This window comes from Nicotiana tabacum, chromosome 12 (assembly GCF_000715075.1).
Source record: "Nicotiana tabacum cultivar K326 chromosome 12, ASM71507v2, whole genome shotgun sequence".
Taxonomy (NCBI): Eukaryota; Viridiplantae; Streptophyta; class Magnoliopsida; order Solanales; family Solanaceae; genus Nicotiana; species Nicotiana tabacum.
In genome coordinates, this window is record NC_134091.1 from 123117846 (window position 1) to 123139567 (window position 21722).

Below are 21722 nucleotides of genomic sequence, written 5' to 3' on the forward strand. Positions count from 1 at the left end.
CGAGGGTTCAGAATAGGCAATATTTGTAGCAAGCTAAGAACATATGGCATGTATGCTCCACCTTGAGGAGGAGTGTTAAATATGGCAAGAATTAATCCTATGTAAATATAAAAAGAAACACAAATCCCTGTAATTACACTAACCCCTGTAAGTAAGTAATTAGGAGATTTTATAGCCTTGTAATTGTAGTCTTTCCTTATTTGTATTTCTGTCAAAGGTTATTTAAACCCAACATCTTGAGGAAATAATCAAGCACTTTATCCCCTATCTTTCTTCTCTTCTTTCTCACTTGTGTCATGCAGTTACCCGTTATTTTCCGAAGGGAAGTATTCTAGCTTCGTTTTCTTTTTTGGTGATTATGCACTATTCTTGCGTAATTGAGGCATGAATTTTCTATGTTTTCAAAAGAAGCAAACTCAAGTTGGTTTCCCCACTTTGAGTTTGAGAACGCATGTTAGAACATTAAGTGAATATGTGTCCAGATTCATACACGTCTAAATTCATTATACATGAATAAAGAAAATCATATAGAATATTCTATAGGATACCATAGAACATTTTCTGTATTTAATAATAGAATGTTTACTTACCTTATTAACATAGGAATTGATAACCTTATTAGACATACGTGAGACTCCTATACAAGGAGCACCTCTTGTACATTGTTAATAAAGTCGATGAGAAGTATTTTCTATTTTCATAGTAACACCAAACTTTAAGGGTTGTTTACATATGAACATCTACCTGATTTAATGCATTATCTACATAGATTGAAAGATATCATATTTACAGATTCTCACATATCTTTATCATAGTTATATCACATTTACAGATTTAATATATTACATATTCTACATAATAGTCATGGCTGGATTTTAGTCAACAGATTTTACTAAGCCAGTACGCATTTGGGCATGGCCGGAAGACCTTTCATTTCTCAATCTTTCAGAAAAAGATAAATCTTGGATATCCAACTTGAGAAAAAACAGGTCGTATCAACTCAATCACGATCCACCAAACGAAGAAGAAAAAAAGGAAACAGACTTGTGCAGCATCCAAAAACCAAGTCCATATTGACCCAATAACAATTGCCAGAGGAAAAAGAGTGCAGAAGCGAGCAGAGTACTTAAAGTGCAAGTAAGCTTTTCCTTTTGCCCAACTCGGATGTGCCTTCTGTCTCACCTTAATACTCATCATTTGCAGGATGCCACAGCCTCAGCCAGAATTATCATCACCATTTCTCCTATCTATCCATTCCACACTCAAGACCTCGACCGCTCTCCCCATCCGCAGAGGAGATATGACGGGAGCACGGAAAGTTTATCTTTCCTTTTGCTTTTTGTTATTTTTGTAATAACCTGGCATTTAAAAGTGAGCTTTTAAGGTATTTCTTTATTTATAATTTACTTAGTTTTAGTGAGTTGCATATCGAATCGGATAATTATGAATTGTGTGTGTATATATATAAAATTATATACTCTCGGGAACATTATTTATATACACATTAAGTATGAGGTGAGGATTAACTATGTTACTAGTAGGCCAAATTCACATTACTTATCATAGTTGGAAAATAAAGTGATCTTGATTGATAATTCAATGGTAAAGTGGGTCAAGCCCATCATTATGTTATTTGGACGAGACAAAAAGTACTTGGGAAAATAATGAAGTGCTTTTGATTTATTGAAAGAGAATAGAATGCAAGGGGGTCTCTTTAGAGAAGATATGGCGGCGGCGGCTCCCCCGGAAGCTAAAGCAAAGCTTTGATTTGTGATAATCATTGTTTAGAGATTTATGGGAAATAGACACTAAGCTTACTACATTATTGGCTCGTAAAACACAAAAAGCGACGATAGGTCATTTCATTCCAATTTGAAATTTCAGAACATCGCAAATATAAGGTATCAATCTATATACCTTATGTTTTTAACTCTTCAAGGCATGAACATTAATATATTGTATATGTATAGAGTATTGAGTTGAATTATGAAATTGAGATATGCTTTCATCTTTAAACTCGTGACTTGAGGTGTAGAAAGTTAAGATTTAGCTTTAAGCTAAAAATTTAGGGAAATTGAAATTTGACCCATCAATTGACATAGTTTGAAACTTGATTATAAATTTGGGCTCTACAACTTGTGGGTAACTCGAAAATGTGATTGGTTTTGGGAATTTGACCATGTTGATAGGGAGTTAACTTTTTAGTTGACTTTGATTTACCTATTCCAAAAATTATGAAATGACCCTAACCAGCATAATTGACATCGTTAACCAATACTTTGCATAGATTGAGGCCATTGGAAGTTGTTTAGTTGGTCGTTAGCAAAGACTTTAAGCCAAGGCGCTTGCTTTCTGTAGACATGTGAATTTTACACTTTCAAAACTTGTTTTGCAAAATGTATTTAGTATGTCTGGTCCATGTGTTGGGACGACGAGCGTGTGCTTGGCAGAATCGATGGTTTTTTTACCAGCCGCATATATATATTATTTTGTTTAAAAGGTGGAAATTATTTAATACATGATTTTGTAGTGTGGCGTGGCTTTGTGCCTTGTCATGTAAGCGTTAGAAATTAGTTCTTTGCTACTGTAATATACTTTAGGGCAGCATATGTTGCCGTGGACTCGTCAAAATGCCTGGTTAATTTCCTTCACCGCCGGTAATGACAAGTCCTTTGTGTATGATGTGTTGTTGCTTCTAAATAATTATATTAGCTTTATCGATATACTTGATTGTAATAACTGATGTGTTATTATATCGTATTTGTTGATGTGTGTTTTTATTTTCCAACTATATTCACGTATAACTCATTCCTTAGCTGCATGTCCATACAAATATTGTTCCGGAGGACGAGGCTAATAGCTGACGAGTTCATTCAAGTGGATTATGTTGTTGAACAGAGCCACTACATTGTCCATGGAGGCTGCCGACAGAGTCTTCATTGATTTCTTCTGGGTTTGCAGACCCGTCATTAAATTTATGTAATTCTCTTTTATATGCTCCAGGGTCTAATGCGTAATTTGGGTGAGAATTTTAATTTAATATTTCGAGATATTAATTATTTGCAATTAATTATTATATTATTTTGGATACTTAATTAATTTATCAAATGTCGTGAATGAATGCTAAGCGTATAGTAAGAGTTGGTTCGCGTGACAGGTAGTGTTAGCTGGGTGGGTGCTAGTTATGTCTAAGGGATCGTTTGGGACGTGATTATAATAGAGATAGGGCATTTTAACGTTCAAAAAAATAAGCATTTAAGAAAACCGTTTACCAGAAGAGAAATGCAAAAGAAAAAATGAAAAATAGGTTCAGATGCAAAAATTCCATCTATGATTAGAGTACAAGCGACAATACAAAAAAAAAATTGATAAGTGATAAAATTAAAATATTAAAAGTTTATATGCTTATTTACCAATAAAAAATGGCAGAATAGCCTGGGAGGCCCCTGTACTTGTCCAGTTTTGTCATGCTGGTGTTCGTACTTACAAGTTTGCCAACCAAATCCCTCTACCCTTAAAAACTGAGCATTTTAAACCCCGCTCATCATATGTGGCATTTTTTACTGAAGTGTGTGTGCTACACTCGTTTAAGGAGCGTGAGGCCTATTAAAAAGGCACCAACAGCCATTTTTTGGCTGTCATCTTCTTCCCGATTGTTCATCCTCCATTGTTGAAGAAAAGTGACCTTTTCTTCTTTGCTTTTCTCTCTTTCTCCAACATTTTCTGTCCAATTCTTTTTTTCTCTCTCTCTTCAACATTTTCTGTCCAATTATTTCTCCCTTCCCCTATCTTCTTTATTTGTTTCTTCCCTCGAATCTGAAACTTTATCATGAAATTAGATTCCTCTGGCCAATAATTCAGATCTTTTTTAAAATTCAATTATATGCCCTTTTTATAGATGATAACAGTTAATTATATGACCTTTTTGTAGAAGGGAAACCCATCAAACTATCAAAAATACCAACAAACCAAAAAAAGGGTCAACCGAAAAATCCTCAAAATTTACCCATAAAGGATTTTGAAGCACAAATTATACATCTTTTACCAATTAATACTTTAAAAAGATTAGAGCTTTTTGAGAAAATTTAACCCCCAATTTCAAAAATCAAACAAGGCAAGACTTTTTTCCTAAATCAGTAAAAAAAAAAAAAAAGAAGAAGAAGAAAAATAATGAATTATACCCCATTTTCGAGCTGGACAAAAATTGGACCACTGAACCTCTTCTCCTCCACCTAACGCCTTCAGCCATGGAAATGGACCATCGAACTTCTTCTCCCACTTTTTGATATGGAAAAACAATTAATTTTACCTCGATTTCTTTTCTTTATTCATTTTAATTTTATTTCTATAATATAAAAAGAGAAGAATTGGAAGGGGAGAGGAGGAAGAACATGAAGAGAGAGAAACGAGATGGGCAGGAGGAAGAACGTGAGGGGAGAGAGAAATCAATGAGGGAGAAGATTAGGGGATTAATGTTTGAATTTTATTTTTATTTTTATTTTTTAATTTTTGATTTTAATTATTTTTAATCTACCATGTGACATGGCATCTACACATTGTTACTTTTTGACGTGGCAGCTAACGTGGAGGAGATTGTATTACACGCACTGGCAGCCTCCTGTCATAAGCGTTTATTATACACGGTTTGAAGGAGTATAAGTGTTCAATATGCAAATTGTTAAGTTTGGGGACCGGCATAACAAAGTGGCACAATTTTTTTATTTTATTTTTTTTTAATAACCGTGATGTCCGGGCCAGCTCGCGCGCACCTCGACTAATTACACGGGATACCTGCCACCTCCCATCAACAACAGGTACCAGGTAACTCTATCCACCAAGGCTTGGATAGATGGGAAGAAATCACCTAGTATTTGCCTCCGCTGGGATTTGAACCTGAGACCTCATGGTTCTCACCCACTTCATTGACTACTAGGCCACACCCTTGGGTGCCTAGTATAGGTGCCATTTAGGTCATTCTGCCATAAAAAATTATATGCTCGATAGAGCCCGAGGGACCAATAATGCACTTCATTTAGCCGAAAACTTACAATGCTTTCCTTCTACCGTGGTGCCAATTCTCCCATATGAGTCCAGCAATTGTTCGTCCTTTCCCCACACCAGCACCATCACCTACAAAAAATCCTGCTCTGGTACCATTTGGAAGGAACTGAAGGTGTCTCTGTTACAGGAAAACAGTAACCATAAGGTAAGAGCCTGTAAACAGAATCGGGTAACATGAGTCAGAATAGCAACCTGACAAGCGTAAACCAATGTCTCAATTTGTAGGCAGGACAGTGCGTTTGAGCTTTCCAAGTCATCTTTGATCTTCAGATCGTAGGTGGGTTCAGGTGGCTGTACTGCAGATAAGGAAGATGTCTCCACTATAGGATCAGGATGTGGAGGTCCAATAGATAGCTTGGGAGGCCGCTGTGTTGAATCAGGAAAAGAAAATAAGAACTGAAAGGATCAACCATCAACTTGTAATATACTAACACAAAGATCTCAACCGCTTAAAATCAATGATGATATCATGTGATACCACATTTAGGGAGGGGGAGATTCTTGGAGCTTTTTTTTCCTTTTTGGATAAGGGGATTCTAGGAGTTAGTATCCTCAAAACCTTGTCACAATTTTCTCCATTAATAAGCTCACAACCACCTTACTAGCAAAGAAATGGGAACAGTTAGTAAAGTCATTGTAACAAAAGTAACACACCGATCTCTCTCTCTTTTTTATAAGGACATATCCATCTTTCTACAGCCATTATCACATGTCTTTTGTGTTTCAAATTCTCTCTTCTCCAACATTACACCATTTTACATAATAAAATAGAAGATAACTGCTTGAAAAAAAAATTGATGGGTAAATATATTATTACTAACTGCTTGAAAAATTTGAAGGCATACACACATATTTCTCCCACTATTACAATACTAGGAGTAAATAGTGGAGGTTGAAAAGAAAACGTACATAGTCCATGAACGTTTCTCCAGCCATGCCACCCTCATCTTCTTCACGTTCTACTTCAATGGCAACCTGAAAGATCAAAATGCAATGTAAATAACTGAAAAGTATGGAATAAAGTTTTCCCGGGTCAATTAGGGTATACACATCATCTGATCAAAAGAGAGTAGCAGAAATAGTTGAACCAGAAGAATTGCTATAATTATTACTATTTTATTTTTATTTTTTGAAAAAGGAAATTATTGTTGAGCACAACCTTTCTTCTCATTAGACCACAACTCTATTGATACTGAAAATGCTAATGAAATTTATTCTTTTTTATAAATATAAAAGTTAGGATTTTATTGGTATGAAGGGGCAAATCCCTGCATCCAATATGTATGCCAAAAGTGAAGAATCTTGTGCAAAACATGATTCTCTGTGAAGAGTACTCAGTTGTTAAGCTAACTGGAATGTCAAACATAATCCAAAAGATAGAGAAAAACATCAATGATCCACTAATTTGTAAAAATGAGCTTTCAACTTCTTCAACACTCTTCTGATCCGCTCCTTCCATATGGTCCACATCAGCATCAAAAGAGCTATATGCCGTGCTCTTCCTCCCTTTCCTCCTATAAACATCAGTCACTGGCACCAGCCATGCAACTCCAAACATCTTTCATATGGCACACCAGAGTATATGCGCGATAGGACAATGAAGTCACAAATGATTAACATCCTCTCTACGATCTTGCACATATAGAACCAAACTGATGTAGATTGACATCATTTGTCAGCCTGCATGCTATAGAATAACTTCCGGAAATGTTATCTAAAAGAAAAAAAGCACTCTAGGAACCCATAATGATTGAGGAAACTGTCCTTTTAACAGTCCGTCATAGAAGAATTTCATCCTTTCGTCCTTTCTACCAACCTGTTACTTCACCAAGTAGTTACGTGTGTTTGTTGAGTCAAAATTATGAAGATAGTGGAGAAAGTTCCACATAAAAGGGCTTCTCAGTTCTCAAACCAAGTTTGTTTCCAGAAGGAAATTCTTCTTCTATCGCCTACTTTGAGCATCACATTGCCGTAGAAATTATCCACCCTCCCAATGCTTCTCCAAAAAGCAACTCCTTAGTTTAAGCTATCTTGTTTGTTCTCCATCTCTCTCCCGTTCTACCCTATATTTATCCGCAATCACTCTCCTCCCCAATGAATGTTCTTCCACCGCATGAATGTTCTTCCACCCCACACCTCCATATTCATTTTCCTAGTAATGCTTTATTCAACACCATCAAGTTCCTTATCCCCAATCACCCACTTCAATAGGAGATGCCACTATCTCCTACTTGACTAAATGATACTTCTTCACCTCCCAAATTTCAATGACCTTTTACTTAATGTATCCCTTAAGCTTTTTGGAAATTAACTAATTGTAGTAGACGACTGTTTTTCAGGTGGAAAATTTTAGCTAAAAGCAACAAAATACAACGGCGTTATTTTTAGGGCATGTTTCCTAAGAATAAACAGAGGGCGATAAGGGAGAGTAAAAACCTCGTTGACTTCTTCCTGAGGCATAGGCGGAAGAGGAGGAGGAGGAGGACGGAGTGCAGCAGGATGAGGAAGAAATTGCCTAATTTTGGAGATATCAACGGCGAGGTCGATCCCACATTGAGGGCAAGCGAAGTGAGAGAGGCCATGAGGGACGTTAAGTATGGCCTTGCAGTGAGCGCAGGGCAACTGGATCTTGGTGGGATCAATGCCATGAGCCAGGGCACTGCTGCGCTGTTGTTGAGGCATGAGCTCCGGAGGCAGCATCTGCGGCAATTGACAGGTAGGGCACACAAACTCCGTCAGTCCCGCAGCGACTGTCAATATCATCTTGCAACCAGCACACCGAACTTGGCAACCTCCCCCGCCATTAGAACTGCTCGCCGACGGTGGTGGTGGTGGTGGTGGCGGAAGAGACGGAGGAACAACTGACGGAATCGGGACCGATTGCTGGTCCATATTAAACAAATAAGAAGAGACCAGTCGAAAGACTAAGAAGACGAAAGAAGATGCACAACCGGGAATTGAAATTTATGACAAAGATGTCAACTAAAAAATGACTGACAGCCGGAAAAGGTGGATTGTGGCCGGAGATGTTCGGTCAGTTTTGGCTTGTCCTCAATTCTTGGGCTTTGGAGCGCACGCTCCCGCTTCCGGTTTCCTTACTGGTGAGTGGCGAATAGTACACAAAGAAAGTCTCAGAAAGTTAGTTTGGGCAATGTCTTTGAATAAATAATAAATTGTCAAAATAATCCTTAGGCGTGGTTTAGTTATAAGGAATTAAGGATAACTAATACTAGTACTCGAGGATAATTAATACTAGTACTCAACAATCTGTGATAAAATATGAAATTTTTTGAGGGATTTTTATATTGTATAGCTGCCTCGAAAATATAGAAAAAAATTGGATGGAATGGTCACTCTTTGGACTAGCTACGAATAGGAAAATAGTCACAATAGTGAGTCGGATCACTGTATATTCAGTCATCACCATATGCGGCTTATGAGTTGCATTCGAACATATGCGACTTAACTTATAAATTGTGTTTGTTATAAATCGCGTTCAACAAATGCTACTTATAATCGTATTTGTCAAATGCTTGCTTATAAATTACCTGTAATGATAAAATTTCAACACTAAGGGTGCTATTGAGGATATAAAGGACTTCTAAAAATTGATTCCCTCACTATTTAATATCATTGAGGGTCGAAAGATGCGACTTATGGCTGTTATTGTTAACGGCTTTTGTCTATCCTTTCCGTTACTGTTAAGTCCCATTATACAACTGCATTTTGAGTTTTTTTTTTTCTCGGAGACAACACACCACGAGAGTTATTAAGCCAAAAAGTGCACATTGTGGAAAAAATATTCTACACATGGCCTATATTTCTATCAGAATAGAAATGTCGATAATATTGTCATAACTGTTTGACCCAAAAGAAGGTTCTTAGTTCAAATAATTAAATTTATGTGATTATGGGTTAAATTTAATTAACAATAATATTTTTAGATGTAGTTTCCGAGAATATGATATGTCACGCCCCAAACTCGAGAAGCGCGACCGGCATTCAACCGAGTAAACCCGGCTGAGCAAGCCTGTTAGATTTCATTCTATCCAAATTTATCCCTAAATAAAGAGAAGATGTACTCCGTTAATCAAATACTGAAAAATTTTCATTAACCACGTCCATTTCATTCACATTAACTGCATCATTCAATATTTTTCAAAATAGTACGAGTTTATAGAATTAATGAAAAAAAATTCCAAATACCAACATTTCTAATTCAATTCCCCACATCAAATACCACCCACAACTTGTCTACGGAGCCACTAAGTACAACAGAAGAGAAATATGAAAAAGTCGACAATAAGGCCCCGGCTATACCTCAACCACAAAGTAAATGAGAGACAAAAGATACATGACCCCAAAATGAAGTGGGCTCACCAAGTCAGTTGAAAAGAGTGTACCGTTATCACTGATCAATGTCGCTTGCTGTAGAATCACCTGCATCCATTAAAGATGCAGCGCCCGGCAAAAGGGACGTTAGTACCGTCGAATAGCATTAGTATGTATAGTTAAAAGTCCTCATTCAAAATAGAATACCATATAAGAAAAGGCAACACATAGAAACAGTAAGTCACAATCAACAATATCTAAATGTCCAGTTAAAATATAATAATTTTCAAAATACGAACTTCGTATATAAATTTTGGATTGGGAAATCATTAGCACCGATATATCACCGTCTTTATTAGCACGGAGTCCGATCACGCCCGATCGGCTAGGCCATCTCCCCACGAACAATGTGGTTTGACATGTGATGCGAACGAAAGTTGTTACCAAGAGTAGTACCACCATGTGTGCAACATGCCGTCCGATCTCCACCCGATCAATTAGGTCGCCTTCCCACATATGTCGTGTGGGTTGACATTTCCAATTCACATGTATTACCAATTTTTTCAAACTCCACTTGTGGATTATACTGGTTTGTTGTTGTATGTATTACCAGTTTCATCCCAGTTAAGGGGAATAATCACAACTTCACCAATATTTTAATTTCATCCCAAATAAGGGAAATAACCACAATCCACCCTTATACCGGCACGTGTAGTTTCAGATGTGGGCCTTATGACCCACCCTTCCTCGATTTTGTTAATGATGTTCCCAGAAAAATATTTTTTTTATTTGATTTGCACACAAAGGTAACATAAATACAACTGTACTCACCTCAACATATTTCACGTTGTATAAATTCTCATTAGTATTTCCAGTCACTAACAACAACAATATTTCCTTGGCTCATTTGGCCATTCACAAGATTCTTTATTCCTGTCACGGTGGCCGTATTTCATATTCCACACTTTCACCTCTTTCAATTTCAAAGATCACCATCAAATATCAACATAGAGAATATTTCAGCAATCATATACCTCAAATTTATTAATAATGGAAACTTTAAATACAAAAGATTTTTTTCCAAAAATGGGGCATACCGACCAGCAATAGAAACATACATCAAAATCATAAACAATCAATAAACTATTTATACTCACAATACTCTTTCCCATAAATGACAATATACAATTTTAACACATTAGTATGTAAGAACTCGAATCACACTGGATATATTTATAAAGCAAAGCATTAGTTAAAGCAGCAACCTATGGGCATAAACTGAGTACAAAAACTTTTAGGCAATTCTATTTTCAAAATTATTTTTAAACAATTGAGTCGAGGCTCGTTTCATATTCTTTATCGCATCCTCTCAATTCATTTGTACTACTAGCCACAATCATAACTTAAATTCTTGGCACATTAGCCACACTTTATATCCCCAATTCACTTATTTCATTTTCAATCAAGACTTTAGGTACACATATGAGTAATTTAGAGCCTTAAACATATCGAATTTTTCTCACACAATTTAGCATACTAGCTTTCATTTAAAACACGACTCAAAGTCATAACATTTTAATACGCAAACCATACTTTGAAGCTTACGGGAACATTATGGAATTCGATTCTAAGAGAGAAAGTTTAGTCAACGTACCTTGTCCGAGCTTTTCCTTAAGTTACTACAACGCCCCAATACTTCTAGTAATAACAATCTGTATGAAGATAGTGAAAATCGATTAACAATTAGAAGAATTTCCATGATGTAACTCTCTTAGGAATTTTGTCAAACACCTAACATGCGAAATAGACCACAAGGCTCTACAATGAAAATTCTTTAATCCCTCAACCAATTTCAACAAGAAACTACCCAAAATGGTTCATTAACCCCACATACTACAACTTTGTGTCACATGCATGGCCTATTTCCAACCCCGCAATATATTTGAACTCATAACCTCTTATATGAAAGCTTAGAAGTAGGACTTACCCGGATGAAGGATAATCTAGTGACTGACTTCCTTGATTCTTGAAGATTGGTGCAAGATTGGATGATTGGGAGGTTAGGTTTTCTCCTTCTCTTTCTAAAATGCTCTCACCTCTCTTTAAACTCACCAGAAAATCGTCCCAAATATAGCCCAAAAGGCTATTTATTAAAATGGGGTCGAGTTGTAAAAACCACAAAATTTGCACAGCCGCGCCGCATGGGGCGCCGCGCAGTAGTGAAAAATCTGCCTAGAAACGAATTTTTGAAGTGTTCTGGAAATCCCCACATACGCGTCGCGGTAGTGTCACATTCTGCCAGCTTTTGATAATTTGGTCATAACTTCTTGTAGTAGTGTCCAAATGATGAACGGTTTGAAGCGTTAGAAACTGGACTCCAAGTTCTTTCATTTAACAACCAATTTTTTCTAAAATTTCGGCAGAGTCTCCTTTGTAATTGGGCCTATCCATCTGCCAGAGAGTCACCAAAACCATCATAACAATACATTCATATCTCAACAAAGCATCATAATATATATCAACAACACTGATCTCAACAAAACATCATAATATATATCAACAATACTGATCTCAACATTACAAATATTATATTATCAAAATTAATACCTGGATGTGAGTTGCACCTATTTAAATCATAACACATAGAAAATACATTTCGACCCATAATTATTTGACTGTACAACTAAGTGGGAACATTTTCTTTCCTTAGCAATTTCGGCCTTCGAGTTGGGCTCCTCGACTCACAGACTTTACCATAACACATTCACAGAGGCAATCTCAACTCCTAGACTTATCTAACAAGGATGACAATTAAGAAGTGTAGTCCCTTGTAGAGAAGTTTATGGAAGCAAGTGGGAAGTATTTCCCTAGGATTGTGACTCAATTCAAAGAAATCATTATAAAACTCAATTCCTCAATATGTCATAAATAAGAGAATTGTCATCAAGAGGCTTCACGAATACTGTGTCTCATTCAAAGAGTATGTACATGCAATATTTTATGATTCAACGTTTTGGTTAAGACCATATATGTACATATACAACAAGGAAAATAATGCGATGTTTAGAATAAGGTAGCAAGGAGTAACTTACTTGGTGATTTTAGATTGATAGGGTAGCACCTTAATTGATTCCCCTCAACTTCACGTCCATAACATACATCGGTACCATAATGACATACCCCCAAATAATATCTCCCACACTTCACACAACGGGGATGAGGTCCGCTAAAATGACTCGTCCCATTGACTTGATATTCACCCTTTTTGCACAAGTCATAAGAATCACTCTTATTTTTCCTCTAGGCCTTCACAGCGGGAGTAAAAATCTCAGTACCGGGTTTCTGTGTGGGCCTCTAGAATTTCCCAGCCCTACCATCCCTAACACGCTCATGAGTATACTCACAACACGACGTAAAATGTGCCTTCCCACATATCAGGCAGACCGATATTGGTGTACCCAACCTAGGGTATTTGTTCTTCTTGTGCCCCTTCTTTCCAAAACCATAACATATTTCAAGAGTGACCCAATATAAACCCAAGTGGTGCTTCTTACAAATCAAACGATCCGGATTATTAGAGCTAACAATCCTCTTTTGCTTCTTAGGTGCCCTCACCACATGATATGATAGCATGGTGACATTAATAGGAACAAGAACACTTCCCCTAGTAATTGGTTCTTTCATTCCTTCCTTGCTGACTCGAACTCGTGGGTTACTCCTCCGGAAAATGAGACATAGCGAGGAGATTAGCTCCTTGTCTTGGGCTCTATCGCACGATATGGAATATCAAATAAGCATAAAATTTCCTAAATGTCGAAGTAGCCTCCCCATTATAGATGTGGTCGATAACACACCGATGAGAAGGACTCTACTAGACAAGGCTCCGAGACATCCTAGGACACTTTAAAATATTAGGCTTTGATACCAAGTTTTTCACGCCCCAAACTCGGGGAGCGCGAATAGCGTTCAACCGAATAAACCCGGCTGAACAAGCCTAAATAGTACGAGTTTATAGAATTAATGAAAAATATGATTTCCAAATACCAACATTTCTAATTCAATTCCCCACATCAAATACCACCCACAACCTGTCTACGGAGCCTCTAAGTACAACAGAAGAGAAATATGGAAAAGCCGGCAACAAGGCCCCGGCTATACCTCAACCATAAAGTACATGAGAAATAAAAGATACATGACCCCGAAATGAAGTGGGGCTAACCAAGTTAGCTGAAGAGAGTGTACAGCTATCATTGATCAATGCCGCTTGCTGTAGAACCACCTGCATTCATTAAAGATGCAGCACCCACGGCAAAAAGAACGTTAGTACCGTCGAATAACACTAGTATATATAGCTAAAAGTCCTATTTCAAAATAGAATGCCCATATAAGAAAAGGCAACACATAGAAACAACAAGTCACAATCAACAATATCCAAACGTCCAGTTAAAACATAATAATTTTCAAAATACGAACTTCATATACAAATTTTGGATTGGGAGATTATTAACACTAATATACCATCGTCTTTGTTAACACGTTGTCCGATCACGCCCGATCGGCTAGGTCATCTCCCCACGAACAATGTAGTTTGACATGTGATGCGAAAGAAAGTTGTTACCAAGAGTAGTACCACCATGTGCGCAACATGGCGTCCGATCTTCATCCGATCAGCTAGGCCGCCTTCCTACATATGCCGTGTGGGTTGACTTTTTCAATTCATAAGTATTACCAGTTTCATCCTAATTGAGGAGAATAATCACAATTTTACCAATATTTCAATTTTATCACACATAAGGGGAATAACCACAATCAACCCCTACACTGGCACATGTAGTTTCAGGTGTGGGCCTTATGACCCACCTTTCCTCGGTTTTGCTAATAATGCTCCAAAACAAAAACATTTTTTTATTTGATTTGCACACAAAGGTAGCATAAATACAATTGTACACACCTCAACATCTTTCACATTGTATAAATTCTCATTAGTATTTCCAGTCACTCACAACAATAATATTTTCTTGGCTCATTTGGCCATTTACAAGATTCTTTATTCCTGTCACGGTGCATGTATTTCATATTCCACACTTTCACCTATTTCAGTTTCAAAGATCACCATCAAATATCAACATATAGAATATTTCAGCAATCATATACCTCGAATTTATTAGTAATGGAAACTTTAAATAGAAAAGGTTTCTTCCCAAAAAAATGGGGCATACCGACTAACAATAGAAACACACATCAAAATCATAAACAAACAATAAACCATTTATTCTTACAATACTCTTTCCTAGAAGTGAAAATATATAATTTCAACACCTGATTATGTAAGAACTCGAATCACGCTAGATATATTTATAAAGTAAAACATTAGTTAAAGCAACCACTTATGGACATGAATTGAGTGCAAAAGCTTTTATGCAATTCTATTTTCCAAATCATTTTTAAACAATTGAGTCGAGGCTCATTTCATATTCTTTATCGCATCCTCTCAATTCATTTGCACTACTAGACACAATCATAACTTAAATTCTTGGCACGTTAGCCACACTTTATATCCCCAATTCACTTATTTCATTTTCAATTAAGACTTTAGGTACACATATGAGCAATTTAAAGCCTTAAACATATCAAATTTTTCTCACACAATTTAGCATACTAGCTTTCATTTAAACACGACTCAAAGCCATAACATTTTAATACGCAACCCATACATTGAAACTTACGGGAACATTATGAAATTCGATTCTAAGAGAGAAAGTTTAGCCAACATACCTTGTCTACGCTTTCCTTAAGTTACTACAATGCCCCAACACTTCTAGCAATAACAATCTATAGGAAGATAGTGAAAATCAGTTAATAATTAGAAGGATTTCCGTGATGTAACTCTCTTAGGAATTTTGTCAAGCACCTAACATGCGAAATAGACCACAAGGCTCTACAATGGAGATCCTTTCATCCCTTAACCAATTTCAACAAGAAACTACCCAAAATGGTCCATGAACCCTACATACTACAAATATGTGTTACGTGCATGGTCTATTTCCAACCCCACAATATATTTGAACTCACAACCTCTTGTATGAAAACTTAGAAGTAGGACTTACCCGGATGAAGGATAATCTAGTGACTGACTTCCTTGATTCTTGAAGATTGGTGCAAGATTGGATGATTGGGAAGTTAGATTTTCTCCTTCTCTCTCTAAAATGTTCTCACCTCTCTCTAGACTCACCAGAAAATCGTCCCAAATAAAGCCCCAAAGGCTATTTATTAAAATGGGGTCGGGTTGTAAAAAAACCCGAAATTTGCACAACTGCACCGCATGGGGCACCGTGCGGCGCGATAGTGAAAAATGTGCCTAGAAACGAATTTTGAATTGTTCTGGAAATCCCCACAGGTGCGCCACATGGGGCGGTGCGGTAGTGTCACATTCTGCTAGCTTTTGGTAATTTGGTCATAATTTCTTGTAGGAGTGTCCAAATGACGAACGATTTGAAGTGTTAGAAACTAGACTCGAAGTTATTTCATTTGATAGGTCGGTCATCACATAACTCCTTATATATATGTAGATATGATCGTCCAAAATTTAGTCTTGTGCTTACCCATTTGGAAATTTAGTCTATCATGTAATTTTCTAACTTGGCTTAGACTTAGGCCTCTGCTTAGACCCCACATCACTTATAATATGCCCCGTACATTTATTATCATATTCAATTGATATCCATCATATTAAGACTCCTCGTATGCATACAAAATAATATAATTAGCACACGTCAATTTCTTAATAGCGCTTAAGTACTTCAAAACTTTTCGGGGTGCTACATGATAAACGTTAGATAGATCTGGTTGAATAGTGATTGTTGATACCCAATTTTGCCCTCATATTTTCTGAAATATATATACACTTTCAAAATAGCATATTTGCATCAATATTTAGTTTACAAACCTATACAAGCATTTTCTATAATTTTTCATAATTGTTTAGAGCTTTAAATTAATTCTCTTGCATTTAAATTATATAAATATTTAGTAATTATCCCTTTAAATTATTTGTGATGACTTAGTTACCTAAAATTATTACTTTTTCACATATAATTTATATTTTAAATATTTAATTTATTTCATATAATTATATTTATATTTTTAAGCTATTTATCTAATTTTGCAATAATGACCTATATTCATACATAAAGGCTCTTTATTCTATATTATTTATGTCAAAATAGCAAATTTATATTTTTATAATACAAAGTTATTATTTTAAGCATTTCAGTGCATAAATAATATTTGCATTCATTTATTAAGTATTTTCCATAAATTATTTTAATAAATTTTGGGATATTTAATAAATAGCCCGATTTCTTACCTATTTTTCGGACCCAATACTACCTAGACCTTAGCCCAATCTACCCAAACCTTAGCCCAATAACCCTAAGCCCAAACCCAAAATACCTCTTTTAAAATACCCAGCAACCCACTACCCATACCCGTTTAAACAACCCGCCCAACTCCATTATCTCATCTTGGCCGTTGATCTCACATGATCAACGGCCCCTAATAGACCAACCCCTTTTAATTAACCCCAACCCAGAAACTCTAACCTCATTTCCCCTGAGACGCCGACCCTGTTATTTCTGCCTCTCTCATCTCTCTTCTTCTCTGATTAAACCCTAGCCGTCGTAACCCTTAATCCTCTCCGATTCCGACTCAAACATGGAATCAATCCATGATCTACTTACCTATTTTGTGATACTCTATCATTATACGCGTGTTTATTGTGTTACTTAGTTCTTGCCCTATTTTTGGCAAGAACTACTTTTCAAGAACGGACCGATTTACTTTGATTCTGTGAAGATCTGGATGATCTTTCATCTATATACATGTTATATTGAACGATTCTTGCATTATTGGTTTGATTCAAGTCGTCAGTCCCAACTAGGGTTTGAAACTTTTTTTTTCCTTTACTAATTTTCGATTGATACTCTTCCATTTGTCGTGTTTGACCGATATTTTCCTTATTCTCTGTTCAATCTATTGTATTCCCTTATTTTAAGTGTTTTTTGCATGTTATGTTTCCTTATTCTCCGTTTAATTTACTGAACTTCCTATTCTATGTATTATTTGCCCTAAATTGACTCTAATTGATTCTGGCATGCCATACTTTCCTTATTCTGTATTTAATTTACCGTGTTTCCCTATTTTATGTGTTAAATATGATACTATATAAACCCCTCCTCTAAAACCCCATAGGAAGACCAGGGGGGAATCACCTAATCACTACCACTATTCTCATTATTCTCCCTTTTCACTTACTCATTCACTCTGATACACTCAAATATTTTGTGAAACTGTTGAATTCTGGGCCGACTGAAAACCAAGGCCATTAAACGAGCTCCTCCGGTGCAAACACTACTCGGAGCCCTTCTCTAGGCTCTTGTGAACTCTGAAGCATCGGAGATCTGGGGTTCTTGCTATTTAGCTCTTTACTATTCTTTTGCTCGTATAATTTTGCTGCTGGTTAGTGCTTTTAACCCTTGCAATGCTAATTTTCTTTCTTTCTTTCTACGTGCCTATATGTATTTGCACTATATGAGTATGATTTAGTTGTGAATCCCTGATATTGCACTGTTATGATAATCCTCAATACTCTTTCGTCATCCTATGATAGTTGAATGCATGAGATAGTTTCTTCACTATGGTTTGTATTTCTATGTTGGTTCTTTGTTTTCTTGTGGAATCAGTTCTGTACCTCTAGCATCTGAATATGTTTTAGTTTTGAGTTTCAATGCATGCCTATTTTGATTTGAATCTGACTGTTGTGACTATATGTTGTTAGTTATAGAATTTCTTCATACCTTGCTTTGGATACTATTACAACTCTATGGAAACCTCTTTTTTACTTTGAATGAATCATTTAGTGCTGAGTCTTGTGTTTGATTGACTGTTCTTTGTGCACTAGCCATAACTATATGGAACACTACTTTGCAGTTTACTCTAAACATGTTTTCCTTGCTATCCTGATCCCTAGTATCACTTAGGATTTTAAGAAAAATATTCCATTTTGCCTCAACTATGATCTTGCTTCCATGCTAATATGTTTTCCAGTCTGTTTTTGTTCATTTGATATTTTGCCTCTTCCAATGTTTATCACAATGTCTAAATATTGATTAGTATGACCCTAAGATGCATGCTTAGCTTAATCCGAACCTCTTAGGTTTCAATTGGTTGAATGATAATCTATGTATATCTTGCAAACCTATTGCTTCCCCAATTTTTTTTTAATATGAGACTATCTATGAGGTGCTTTGTTGTCTTCTTAAACCTACTGGCCTCCTTAATTGCTCTGTATGCTTAACTTGGTGTAGTACTTAATTTATGTCCCTCTATCACCATCCAGTCTCCTTATTTGCTACTCATGTTATTCTGAATTCTCATTCTTAGTCGTCTGAAAGCCAAGTCTATCTATCTATTGTCGACCTCCCTAGTGTGAGCACTGCTCGGGGTCCAATTGAGGCCCTTGTGAACTCTGACACACTAGGGCTTGGTCCTAGTCACTCTCTCAATTAGTTATTCTATTTGGGCCTGTTATAGGCCTGTCTATTGCCATGTAATATTATTACTTTATTATTAATTTGGGTCTGTAATAATAATCTTTGTATAAACGATTGGGGTGTTAGAAAAAGAGAATGAGGTAGATTCTAATACTAACATGCAAAATGGGTAGATAACATGCCTATAGGACTTGGTAATATGTTTTCTATATGTGTTGTTCGATTACATGATCACCGTAGAGATCATGACATTCGGGGGAGCGCGCGCACACACACACATTACTTGTTTACTATTAAACATGAGTTCAAATGCTATGTCTACTGCTACGTGTTTATAGACAGCATGCATATAGGAATTGAGCACTCTTTCAATTTGCATGACTGCCTTCAACCGCATTAGAAACCTGCCTATAGGAACAAATGAATTTTCCTGCAATTCACTTCAGTTATTCACTAGAAATCATGCCTATTAGAATTTTGACCACTTCATTTGATATTGTACCACATTGATCATTATAAATCTTGTTTATAGGATTAAGTATAAATAAAACGAGCTCTGAAGTATTATGCATTAGAGATCCTGCCTATAGGAAATAATTACTCGTTATAATTGGTTAATGCTAGACCATTCAAACACTGCTTCATGCACGTCGTACAAATAATTCTGGGACTCTTTCCCTAGAATATTCTGTTGTACCCAATTGCGTAGATCTACTTAGGCATCACACATATAGGATTGGTAACTTAAAACTCTCAACAATTAACTTATGATACCCGCATGATTCTGTCTATAAGCTATATCCTGCATCCGAAATTACTTGCATACTTTGATTGCCTAGAAAACATGTCTATAGGATTCTGCAAATTCCTGATTGGCATATGTGTTTGCGTGCATTTACTGCTTAAGTGTGGAGGCAAACTTGATCCCCCCTTTATTGCCATATTTGAAGTCCAATGTGTTTTGTATGTCGCCTAGTTTTATCATTTTGAGCAGCCTAAGTTTAAGTCTAGAACCACCCTAAATAAAGGTCCAATTCCCTCTTGGACAATAGGTATGGGACGGGTAGTGCACGCATAAGGTACGATTTATAAGTGAATTAGTGCACTTTAGGCAACAACTTTAACATAGTAATAGGATAGGAGGAGATGATAGTCTGTGCCCGCTGAATAATGCGAGTAACACTCCATCTTGAGGGAGTTACGAAGTATTATTTATGTTGCACGGAGTGATCCTTTAGGCTAAAAAACTTAGTACCCCCTCCTCTTTATATGTTGCTATTAGATCCAAAATAGTTGTATCCCTATACTCGCACTAAGATATGATGTTGTAATAAAGTTCTTTGACTTCTGAATCCCCTTTGTTTAATTGATCACCTAGCTTAATCGTAATCCACATAATCTTAAGTTCGGCCGGGACCCACAGTTATGGACCTCGAGGAGTGTCTAACACCTTCTCTTTGATGTAACTTTAGCCCTTACCTGATCTTTGGTTACGTTGATTAGTAAAACAGAGTCATTTGCATAATAGTTACCCTAACGCACCTTAAAAATCGTTAGGTGACAACTCTTCTCCTTTAGCATTCTATTTCCCATCCTAAAAAAGAGTTGTCACAACGTCGAAGCCCGCTTGCTTTTCGCGAGAAAAACGGGGGGCGACAGCATGGCAGTATGCAATAAGTATTCCAAAAAGCATGAGCAATATTGTAGCATTTAATAGCAATGAATAATAATAAATTGCACTTAAGTAAATATGAGAAATGATTCACCCAATAAATGATGAACTAGATGGTTGTTCCTCTTGACAATGACGAGTGACAGACAAATCCTTGAATGTTCGAATTATTCTCGAATCTGATTGAAAAGTATGGAATAATATCGACAAGAATCTTAGTGAAAAGGTGATAGTTGTATCTTAGTAAGAGAGAGAAAATCTTTTTGTCAAAGTGTGTTCTTACAAATGAATATCACATGCCTCGTATCATTGTCTTTTTTTCTATTTATTAGAGACATATTACTGCTAAACCCTAATAGTACAAATGCATAGAATATTCACTAGAATATTTTCTTTAATATCTTATTTCGAAAACTAGCCATTACAACTTCATCAACGGTGCTCGACCTCGACCATTATTGACATCTCGACCACGGCTCTCGTCGACTCTTCGACTATGAGCCTTGCTGCTTCCTGGTCCACCTTGACTAACGACGACTCGATGATTCTTTCTTTAACGTTATCTTATCTTAAATATTTTAGGGCATAATAACTACTCAAACTTCTAAGACAACACCTCTCATTCACTCTAGACCAAGGACTGTCGGCTAAAGGTTGTTCAGTCCACCTCAGCTATGGCTTTGGCCTTTGAGGTTCGAGAATCGAGCATATACATGCATGTGTCCCATGTTTGGAGCCTATCAACTATATGATAATTCGTCATACAAAATCTTATAGAATAGTACATAATGAAGTTTTAGTTAGGAGATAATTAGCTTGTATTAAATAGTAATGCACTAGTAAATAACGTAACTCACTTCAATGATATATGCTAACAAGTACAATATAAGTAGTTTGCAGGGGGGATCCACACACAGAATTGTGGTGCTCAACCATCCATTGCCCATGGTATCCAACATATAATTTTATTGACAATTTCGCATGAAATGATATATATTTTGGTGAGCACCCATTACTCAAACAGACTGGTGGGTGCTACTGGTTAATGGAATCTAAGTATGCGCTTTGCGTAATCCGAAGTTCGATTCTTATCATAGTGCATTCTT

General features: G+C 36.4%; 1 protein-coding gene across 2 annotated transcripts in view; it reads right to left on the reverse strand.

Moving 5' to 3' along the window:
* LOC107779691 (protein FORGETTER 1) overlaps window positions 1-8240 on the reverse strand; it is a 53470-nt gene extending 45230 nt beyond the window's left edge. Inside the window, exons 1-4 of one of the 2 annotated variants that reach the window (XM_075227007.1) lie at window positions 7498-8240; window positions 5971-6036; window positions 5254-5427; window positions 5049-5179 (exon numbers count right to left, since the gene is read on the reverse strand). In XM_075227007.1, the coding sequence (XP_075083108.1) occupies window positions 5049-5179; window positions 5254-5427; window positions 5971-6036; window positions 7498-7953 (827 nt within the window). In that variant the 5' untranslated portion in view covers window positions 7954-8240. The remainder of the gene's footprint in view (window positions 1-5048; window positions 5180-5253; window positions 5428-5970; window positions 6037-7497) is intronic. The other variant, XM_075227006.1, reaches the window with a different exon arrangement.
* Between the last annotated feature and the right edge of the window lie 13482 nt (window positions 8241-21722).